Raw genomic sequence first — 11,224 nt, 5'->3', positions numbered from 1 at the left:
TAGTAAATCAGAGAACAAGCATAATTTGAATACCCTGCATATATTTACATATCGATGTCAAGAGTCCCTAACTCCAATTATGTAAAATAAAATTAATTAGTGCAGCCTACTGCGAAGCCCATATTCAAATCCAATATTCAGGGCAAGACAGCCTGGAAATACCTAGCACATCTTAAAGCCAATTAGCTTGATTTCTTCTGGGAATCGAAGGGCTGGGCAGACACACCCACCTGGTGCATCAAGGGAAGTAGGTGGACATAGTAGGAGTTACCCAGACACGGAGAATCAAAGTCCAAGCTGACTTGTCCTGAGCTGCTGTGGTTTGTTCTCTTTCCCAGTGAAACTCGCAATGGCGTATGTTTACAGATACTGCAGACACGTTTCTTGTTCTTCTCATGCTCCCGCGAGAATTGAGTGGCCCTCATTGTCCCTTTGGTTAAAATTCCTCGTCTAGCAGATAGGAGAGTCAGTACACCTGCCCGGCGTTAAAACTACTGCGTTTTCCTGCCTTGGCATTTCCATGGTGATTCGCTGCCTGGACCTTTTCCCTCCCTTACTTGCCTTTCAAAATTCTGATCAGTTGGGGCCACTATAAGCACTTAGACTTTGTATTCAGATGAGCATCTATTAACCACCCTGAGGCTGGCATTTCTCGCACTTGTGTGAAAAGACAAGATGCTTCCTTTCTATTGTCAATTGTAAAAATGAAGTAAAATATCATTGCTAAGTGTGCAACACATACTATATATCCAAAAAATGTTAGCTTTGCTCCTTCCTTTAAGACTCAGTCAAGGTGCTGGGATGCCTGGGTGGCTCAGTGGGTTAAGCATACGATGTGGGCCCAGGTCATGATCTCAAGGTTGGTGAGTTTGAGCCCCATGGAGAGCTCTCTGCTGTCAGCGCAGAGCCCGCTTTGGATCCTCAGTCTCCCTCTCTGCCCCTCCCCAGCTCTCTCTCTCTCAAAAATAAATAAACTTAAAAAAAAAAAAAGACTTGGCCCAGGTGTTAATCAAATGAGAAGTCTGCCTGTGGACTCAGGATAACCAGGCACCACCTGCCTTTGTGCTGCTTCTCAAATTTTAATGCACTTGTTTGCTGTTTGTGTCTTGAGGGCTTGGCATGGAATAGGCCCTCCTTTAGCGTAGAAGGTGATAGCAATGGCTAGAAGGAGGTGACACATATAGCAAGATGTGGTTGACTTGGAACTGTGGTGATTGAAGAGGCAAACAGGTATCCCCTCTACCTCTTCAGTGCGATTTGGATTCACTTCAAGATCGCTGGAAGGATTGATGCAGTCACAGTCTTCGTAAAAGGCAGAAAAAAACAATTAGAGTCGATTCTGCCCAGTTCTCTCTGCCCCACACCGTCTATGTCAAGGACAATTGGGAACTCAATTTGGAACTATCATTGGAAATAGATGTTTGTGAATGTCACATTATTATTTTTTTAATGTTTATTTTATTTGTGTGTGTGTGTGAGTGAGAGAGAGAGAGACAGAGACAGAGACAGAGCACGAGCTGGGGAGGAGCAGAGAGAGAGGGAGACACAGAATTCAAAACAGGCTTCAGGCTCTGAGCTGTCAGCACAGAGCCCGATGTGGGGCTCAAACTCATGAACCGCGAGATCATGACCTAAGCTCAAGTCGGAAACTTAACCGACTGAGCCACCCAGGCGCCCCTGAATGTCACATTAAATCAACCTGGGGGGAAATCCTGGGAGAGATCTGGATACTTCATCGGGATTGGTCACCTGTGCCCTGGCACAGGCCACCTTGAAGTGGAGACAGCTCTGGGTGTACGAACATAGGCCTCAAAGAAGTTCCTACTAATGTGTGTGTCCTAGAGGTCAAAGCTAATAATCTACCCCTGTTCACCTAGACTAGTGCTCTCTAAACTGGCATGCAAATGGCTTATGAAGCACACAGGATGATCTGTTGTGTTGAGAGAGAAAAAAATCCAAGCTTGGATCGTTATTTTATCTCATCCTTTTAAAATTTCTTTTTCTTTTTGCATGTGTTTATCATATACTATATAATCGATCGTGTGGATAGATAACGTATGCATATGATTACACGGGGGACCCCGCTTTTGAAGTGGCTGGGGTCACGAGGGTTTAGGTGCCTCACAAAACTGCCTTTCTTCTTCCAGACTGCAGTTCGTGCTTGCTCACGAGCACTAACTCCAGCATGCTCAAAAGGAAGCAGAGCTCCAGGGTGGAGGCGCAGCCGGTCGCTGACTTTGGTCCCGATGAGTCTCTGTCGGACAACGCTGACATACTCTGGATTAACAAGCCAGTAAGTTTCTTTTCTGAAGAACAGAGAAGCACATGCTGATCGAAAAGGAAATTTGATTCATATAATTCAAAAATCAGGGGCCTTTGGCTTTGAAATGACTGTTTGAGCTGCAGTAGAATATGGATGAGTCTAGGGCCTGGGAGTTGAGAACAATTCAGACGGAATAAAGAGGTGCCGCTGTGAGTTATTCACATAGGAAGGTCTGCTGGGTGGCCTGCCCCCCCCGGACCCCCGTGCATGCCGTCCTCAGCGTCGCCATAATGCCACTTCTCAGTCCGAGCCAGAGCTGGAGCCCCAGATGAGTAATCTGTTTTATCGGACTCCCTTTACTCATAGTTCTGAGTGTGCATGAATCTGCGAGGAGACAGTCAAATATTGGGAATTAAAGGTTGTCTTCTGAGTTACAAGGTTTGAGAAGTAAAGGTTAATGAGATGGTGCATAGTGTCTCTGAAGAATTTTGTCACCTTCTCTGCCTAATTAAGGTGATGAAAACTTAGGGAAACATTTAGTACAGTGTCACTGGAGTAGACAGCGAAGCAGCCAGAAGGTGCAGTCGCGTGTTCCCGGGTCTTGGAAGCTCAGCTCTGCCACACAGCACAGAATAGGCTCCACTGTATGAGTGAACTCACAGCAGAGTCGGAAGCAAGGGAGTGAACCGTTAGCAGGGACTGTCTTTCCTCTGACCTGGGAAAATATCATTTGCCCCATCTCCCTGCCCTTTCCGGTCTTCTTCATCCAAGCTACCCTCCAGACTACACGTCTGACACACAAATTTCTTCCTACATTTGCATTTCTGTTCCCATTGCCATTTTGCCTTACAGTCTTTGAAACACCCCTGTTATACCTGCATTCCAAATTAAAACACGTTAGTGGGGGCACAGACGGAATGAACCTCTTCTCTTTCCACCTGTCCTATTTTATATATCTATGTAAGTAAGTTGTATGTTATTCATAAATATGTATTTATATGCATGTAAATGTATATATGTATAATATGCGTATACATATGTATAATATGCATATCAGACTGCCAAATGGTGATGAGTCAGAAACATGTACATTTTTGTGTCCCCCCAGAGCCTCACATAATTTCTTACACATAGTAGGTCTTCCATTCATGTTTAGAGAATTGAACTCAACAGAGAATAGAGCATTCACTAACTTTTTCTTCATGCCCAGCACATATAGGGCTTTCTGAGAACCTCTGAGGAAGGTCATATTACAGATGTAGCTTTAGAAGCACTAACTAAAATGATTGATGCTTAATTAGGATTCTTTCTTTACATTCAAAACAGAGTTGTTGTGGAAGAACCTATCTTTTGAAGATATTTTGTGATATTAGATCCTTCATTTTGGAGATCCAGATGGGACTAAATTCACACACTGATGTTTACTGAGGGGCTTCCCAATTGCATGAAAAGTACATCAACCCATAAAATGAAGTGAATCATCAGTGACTTACGTGGTATAGAATTAATGACTTTGTATCTTCATGAAAATATTATAAATGTCAGATTAATAGTATAACTCACTTACCAGCCCACAAGTGTCTGAGTCTCCTCAAAGTTCTGACAGTCCTTTTGATTTTTCATCATGGGTGCTTGCTAGCTTCCATAGCTGAGAAGACATCTACCATGAAAATGAAGCATCTTTTTCAGGAGAGAGTATAATACTAAAGGATTAACATGATCGTGTATATATCCAGCATAATCAATAAATGACACATTCAAATTATGTTTAAGAATTGTGTACTAGTTAATTAATTGGTAGTATTAATTCTGTGGGGGTTAATATTTTTTTAGCCTACGTGTTAGTTTCATAACAAAATATTATATGTGAACAATTGAATTTCCTACATGTATACACATGTATATGCACACACATGCATTATACATATTTATCTTTTATTTCTACATCTTATGTTGAAGTTAAGGAAAATCTTCAAATAGCACATGCACTCCTGGAATTGCACAGAGACTTTTTGGAATTTTGGAAAAGCTATCAGAGCTAAGCTTGCACAGAAAGTTTTCTAAAGTATAGAGGAAAGTCTATTATCTTTTGAAAATGTAGGATGAAGTCAGATTTTGAAATATATTTTTTATATGAGAATGTTACACGTAAGATACGAGTAGAAAACTGTACACGTGGGAAGTGCTATATATCAATTCATTTTTTTTTAAATGTTTTATTTATTTTTAGGAGAGAGAGAGAGAGACAGCGTGAGCAGGGGAGGGTCAGAGAGAGAGGGAGTCACAGACTGAAACAGGCTCCAGGCTCTGAACTGGCAGTCAGCACAGAGCCCGACGCGGGGCTCGAACCCACGATCCGTGAGATCATGACCTAAGCGAAAGTTGGACGCTTAACCCACTAAGCCACCCAGGCGCCCCTCAATTCATTTTTTAAAAGCACTGGCAATCTATTAGGATAGGCCAATGTGCTAGATTCCAGGGAGGGGATAGTAAGTACAATATGGTCCCCAATTCTAGGTGCTCATAGTATATAAAAAGTATAAAAGTAATAGCATATCAAGTTTCTATGTGAGTAAGATGGTAACCTGTGTTGTAATCAAATCAGAATCTCCTTATGTTGTGGCCCGATGCCTTGGAAAGATCAGAGGCATCGAAGCAGCCGGCCTCAGTTGGCAATGAGGCCTTGGCTCTTATGAACTGCCATGTTCTTAGGAACTGGGTAAGAGTCTCCTAAGCTTTCAGTCTTAGTGTGTTCCTGTGGACAGTAGGTTGCTTTCAGCATTAAATGATGTAAAATATGTGAAAATATTTAGCATATTGTATGTACTTAACAGACATTAGTTTCCTTCTTTGTCTTCTCCGTGTTGATGAAATATTTTAATCTCAGTATTACGGTTTCCAAATAGTGTGGTATAGAGTACAAGTTTAAGATACTGGTTTATGGTGTCACATGGTAACTTTGGACTATTTTTTCAGTGGGTTCACTCCTTGCTACGCATCTGTGCCATCATCAGCGTTATCTCTGTCTGTATGAACACGCCCATGACATTCGAACACTACCCGCCTCTTCAGTATGTGACTTTCACTCTGGATACTTTATTGATGTTTCTCTACACAGCAGAGATGATAGCAAAAATGCACATCCGGGGTATTGTCAAGGTGAGTGTTTTATAACCAAAATGCAATGAGAATCTGAAGTAGTTTAATAACAGTTTCCTATTCGTTTCAGTCAAACAAAAACATCTCTTTATCCATACTGAAGTTTTTAAAAATAGGGCATACCTCCAGGGGTTGGTGAAAATATGATGCCTAAGAATATTTAAAAAGTGAAATAAATTGTGTAAGATGCAAGGCCTTGGGTTATCCAGGAAGGAGTTGGACTGCTGACTTTGTGGCCAGAGTAGGGTTGATTCTGCCGCATTCAGGCGAAACTGTGGCCTGGCGCGGTGACCAGCCCAAGTGTAGTTCCTGTGCATTTACGGGATGCAGAACAAACATCGCAGTGTGATGGTATTAAGAATGTCATTAGTCCGAGGTGTCCTGAGGATATCAAGTGGTGAAAAGAAAGGACATGAGATGGAAAGCAGGAGTGTAATAAAAGGAAGGTGTAGTGTGCAATTGGCACCATTGGGAGACACAAAATAAGTAAAACAGAAAAGAAAAGCAAAGGAAGAAAAGTTCTGTCTGAGGATATCCCTTCTGTACTACGAACCTTCACACAGAGGATAAAAATATGTAGATGATGCCATCTCTAAAGTATTTGATATTGTGCTATTTAGGGAGACAGTGGTGTGATGAAATTGCATAATGGATGTAGAGGTCTCTGAATGACAGATCTGACTCAAGCTCTAGCTCTTTTCTTGACTGGCTGTATCAGCATCTCCAGTTACATGATTTTGGTAGAAAAGGGCCCAATTTTGTACAAGGGTTTTAAGAATCTAATGAGATGATGCATAACATGAAGTTAGGAGTCACTGCTTCTCTTTATACATACTTTATCGTGTGTTATCCTCAAAAGAGAGGGATCACAGTCAATGCATTACTCTTTTCCTTTTTAACTTTTTGAAAACCATTTTATTATGGAAAATTGTAAGTTTACACTAAAGTAAAGATTAGAGTTGTAATGAATCCCTATAACTCAATACAGTTACCAATATTTGCCCAGCTCTGGGGCGCCTGGGTGGCTCAGTCAGTTGGGCAGCCGACTTCGGCTCAGGTCATGATCTCACGGTTCGTGGGTTGGAGCCCCGCGTCGGGCTCTGTGCTGACAGCTAGCTTAGAGCCTGGAGCCTCTTTCAGATTCTGTGTCTCCCTCTCTCTCTGACCCTCCCCTGCTCATGCTGTCTCTCTCTCTCTTAGAAATAAATAAAAATGTTAAAAAAAATATTTGCCCAACTCTATTCATTTTAAGACAAATCTGAGAAATCAGGTCATTTCAGATATAACTCCATATGCATTGCTGATAAACTTTTTTAAACATTACCATTGTGCCATTATTGCCTTTAGCAAAATTAACAACAGTTTCTTAATGTAGGCCAGTACCAATTCATATTTGTCTTTTCCCAATTGTCTCAAATATTTCTTTTATAAGAAGACAGTTTCTTTGAATCAGGACTCACACAGGCTCCACAAAGGATATTTGTGATATTTTTAAATCTCATGTAAGTCTCTTTAAGCCCATTAGTTCTCAACTGCACAAATCTTGCAAAAAAAAATTTTTCATATCATCTATCCATTGAAAAAATGAATCTTCTGTAGAAAGTTCTACATTCTAGATAAATGGTGAATTGCTTCCTGGTGGGTTCCATTATTAGTTTCTCTATATTCCATGTTCCCAGAACCATTTTGGCTTTGTACACAGCAATGTACACAGGTAGCTCTTTCCCCAAATGGTCATCACAAAGTATTTTGTAAAACTTACAGACATTTGCTAACCTGATGGGTGAGAAATGGTAAATCAGTGTAGTTTTGATTTGCATTTCCCTTTGGGGAGTGAGGTTGAGCCTCATTGTATGCATAGTATGGCCATTCTCAAGTTCTGATTATTTTTCATTCAAATTTTGGGCACTCTTTATGTTAGGAATATTAGCCCTTTATGATGTAAATTGCTTTTACTTGTACTCAGTTGTCTTTGTCTTTGCTCATGGTTTTTCAGGCCTCACAGACTTCCTTCTATCCTAAATCATGTGCTGTCTTTCCATTCTACCAAGTCCGCCCCTGTGTCTTACAGGAGTGTTTTATACTTCTCCTTACATACATCTTGCACATTTTTTGTTATATTTATGCTTTGGTGTGTTATTTCATCTTTTGCTATCAGTATCGGGTCTTACCTTCTATTAAGTATTGCAACTTACTGTTGTTCTTTTAATGAAAGCTGTTGATTTTTATGTTAATCCATTAATTCTTTTGGTATTTCCATATCATCCTTTGGTATAAAAATAAAGACAGATTTGTCTTTTTACTTCCAATTCATATGCCTCTAATTGCTTTCACTTACTTAATTGAGTCAGCTCAATTTAAAAAAAGTATCAGAGGCAGCGAACGTAACCCCTGGCTTATTTAGAACCCCTCTAATGTTTTCTCGTTAAATAATTAGAAAGATTGGAGTTTGAAGTATGTATATTTTATCAGGTTAAGTGAATAAACATTAATTACAATTTTTGACTGTTGTATCATGAATAGCTTTTTAATTTTGTTGAATGATTATTTTTCTCTATAGCTCTTGTAATAGGGTAGATTTCGTAGTATTAAGCCATCCTTACACATCTGGAAAAACCTTAATGGATCATGGCACAGTTTTAGTCCAGTTTAATGTGCTATTTAATTATGTTTGTTATTATTTTCCTTGTTTTAATTTTGTCTAATCTCTGTCAAGTTTTGATATTAGATTTTCCATGTGTGTGTGAGGGGGGAGGTTCATGCACACGCAGACACTCCTATGCTCTATCTTAAAACTGTTTTAACTTTACAAATTTGGTACAGATCTCCTATGAAACCATCTGGTCCTAGTGCTTTTTTTTGGTGGAGCTCCTTTCTATTTCTGTTTCTTCTGTGGAAATTGTTCTGTTTAGACTTTCATGGTCTATGGGGATCTGTTTGGTGAAGTATACTCTCTTAGGAAATTATCCACTATTTAATTTGTTAACATAAGGTTGCTTACAATAATTTTAATTTTCTCTGTTTGATTAGTATTTCTCTGAATTTTCAATCTTTTATTAAAAGATTAGAGTTTGTTTTGGTTATGTTGGCTAGTATTGTTTGTTTTGTTTCATTTTTTTTTTTTTTAGATTAGCCAGTTGGTTTACTTCGATCTAGCTTATTCATTCTAACTTATTAATTTTTGCTTTTACCTTTATTAATTTATCTTTTCTTTTGCTTATTTGGTTTACTTTTTTTTTTGGTCTATTCCTAGATTTTTGAGGGTGTTTTACATTTACATTTCTTGAGATTCTTAAATATGTTACTTGATTGCCTCTGGTATATATGTGACTAGGAGAACTTTTTTTTCTTCTGTATGACCTTTTCTTTTAAATACTTTTAAATAGTGAGGGTCAAGTTAGTAGCTCTATATAAATAAACCTTTGTTGATTGTTATGGAATAGATGTATCACATGATATTTATTTTGTTCCGTACTGTCTCGTTGTTCTTTAGGATTTCTTTTGTATTCCTGTTACACCACCATCATGTTTTACTCTTTTATTTCCATCATTTTCCTTACGTGTGTTTTGTTTCTTTGTTTCTTTCTTTTTATCTTTTTTGAATTCTGTTTCCCTTACTGTACTGCCCATGTGGTCTGTTCAATCTTGTGTGCCTTCAAGTTTACTTCACTTTCTAAAATGTTTTTGTTTTCATTTCATTCTAATTATTTCCTGACCACTTTCCGGTCATTTTTTCATAGTCTCCTATTACTTAGATATCATTTCTGTACTTCCCTGTTTCCAGTTTTGTGGTGCTTTTGTGGCATTTCTTTTTCTTTTTATTTATTTATGTATTTATTTATTCAATTTAATTTATTTTTTAAAGTTACATCCAAGTTAGTTATCATATAGTGTAATAATGATTTCAAGGGTAGATTCCTTACTGCCTCCCATTTAGCCCATCACCCCCACAACCCCTCCAGTAATACTGTTTATTCTCCATATTTAAGAGTCTCCTATGTTTTTGTCCCCCTCCCTGTTTTCATATTATTTTTGCTTCCCTTCCCTTATGTTCATCTGTTTTGTATCCTAAAGCCCTCAATTTCTTTTGATCACTTTGTTGTATTCTACTGGAGTGTTTATCTGTTTTATATGTTTATTTTTTGTGTTTCTTATATTTTTGTACATTATTTTACATATTTATATGTAAAATATTGATCATTTTACATATTTGTAAGGACTTGATCATATATATTACACAACTATAATATATGATTGTTATATATTCATAAAGACTTCGTTTTATAATCCTTTTGTCCTGTTATCTTTGTTGGGCTGTTGCTCATGTGAAACGGGTAGAGTAGCTTCCATAAACGATCAGCTTGAGGGTCCCCTCCCCTGTTGTCACCATGAAGTATAAAACAACAGCTTCTCCGTGTGGTGACCGTCCCAGGTCTGAGCTCAGCCTCCTCCGGACTGCTGGTCCTCTAGTCTAATCCTTCCTATCCTTTGTGCCTCATGTTCCTGTGGTACCCACTTTATATTCTACTCCAGAAGTTTCTCTTTAGCTTGGGTCTCTGGTCTCCCTGTAAGGAGTTTTTATTAGGTTCATCTGGGAGATTAGGATGTTCTGTTACCTCTGATCTCTCTATAACCCCTTAGAGGCCATTTGGCATTTGTTACTTATTTTTGTTTTGTTCTTTTGTTTTATATTCACCTGCAATTTGTAGACTGCTTGGTTACATTTCTAATAATTTTGCTATTTATTCCCAGATCCACCTTCTGAGGGTTCGCCTGAGTGTTTCACTAGTATTTGTTAGTAGTTTCGGTATGAAGTTCGTGGATCAGCCACAACTTCCTTGCATAACTTCCTTCTACATCCTCCCCACGCTGTGGTCTTGAGTAGGTGTTGATACTGTCAATAGTTTGGTCTCTATTTTGGAATACGTTGTCACTTAGCCTTATTCAAGATTAAGTCTGTGAGATTTTTTTTCTATGCTATCTCACTTACTTTATTTTCTTAGGAAATTTGGGAGATTCAAAAAACTACCATCATGATCTCACTCCAAGTGAAGTCAACTGCTTCACCTTAAAGTAGTTTATTTAGCATATACATTGTGTTGGACACAGCTGCCTACTGTATGGCTTAAGAAGCAAATTCTGGCTGTCTTTTTTTTTTGAGGAAGTGGTGGGAGGTCTCTTGGGCGTATTGAGTGCACACGGCACTGGACAATCACTCCAGGGGGCTCTGCACTCAGGGCAGCAGTGACCTTAGCTCAGGTCACACGTCGGAGCCGTCGGGTCCACACACCACCACTGCCGGCATTGTGAACGATGCCCCAGGTTCTCTCTGTCTTTGTCCTCAGAAGTCAAGGTTCACAATTGTGAGAGTGAATATCTGATTAGCCTGGTGACATTAAGGTTTGCGGGAGAAGTCCCAGGGGGAAATGCAGCCTGATGCACCTGATAGTGGAGACAAAAGGGACAGGAGTGAGGCTGGAAGCTTGTCTAAAAGTACACTGATTAATTCCCTGAGCACTGCTCTCAAAGCGTTTGTTATCGCCTGACTTCCCTCCTTTGATGACATGGTCATAGTGGTCCGTAAAGAAATAAGCTCCAAAGAGCTCACAAGTGCTTTGGATTTGCCATCAGTTTCCTACTTCTATAACTAATGACACAAATTGGGTGGCTGAAAACAACAGAAGTCTATCGTCTCACAGTTCTGTGAGGCCACAAGTCCAAAATCGAAGTGTCAGCAGGGCGGTGATCTTTCTGAAGGTTCTGGGGGAGAACTTGCTCTTTCTCACTTTGGGTGGCGCCGGG

The 11,224-nt window shown here is 39.4% G+C and overlaps 1 protein-coding gene across 1 annotated transcript in view; it reads left to right on the top strand.

Annotated features, from left to right (window-relative positions):
• Nucleotides 1-2,185: 2,185 nt before the first annotated feature.
• NALCN (sodium leak channel, non-selective) overlaps nucleotides 2,186-11,224 on the top strand; it is a 293,487-nt gene continuing 284,448 nt past the window's right edge. The window contains exons 1-2 of the mRNA XM_077753896.1: nucleotides 2,186-2,293; nucleotides 5,240-5,422. Of these exons, the coding sequence (XP_077610022.1) occupies nucleotides 2,186-2,293; nucleotides 5,240-5,422 (291 nt within the window). The remainder of the gene's footprint in view (nucleotides 2,294-5,239; nucleotides 5,423-11,224) is intronic.

Source organism: Crocuta crocuta, unplaced genomic scaffold (assembly GCF_008692635.1).
Source record: "Crocuta crocuta isolate KB4526 unplaced genomic scaffold, BGI_CrCroc_1.0 scaffold31, whole genome shotgun sequence".
NCBI lineage: Eukaryota > Metazoa > Chordata > Mammalia > Carnivora > Hyaenidae > Crocuta > Crocuta crocuta.
This window is presented reverse-complemented; position numbering and strand designations above follow the sequence as displayed.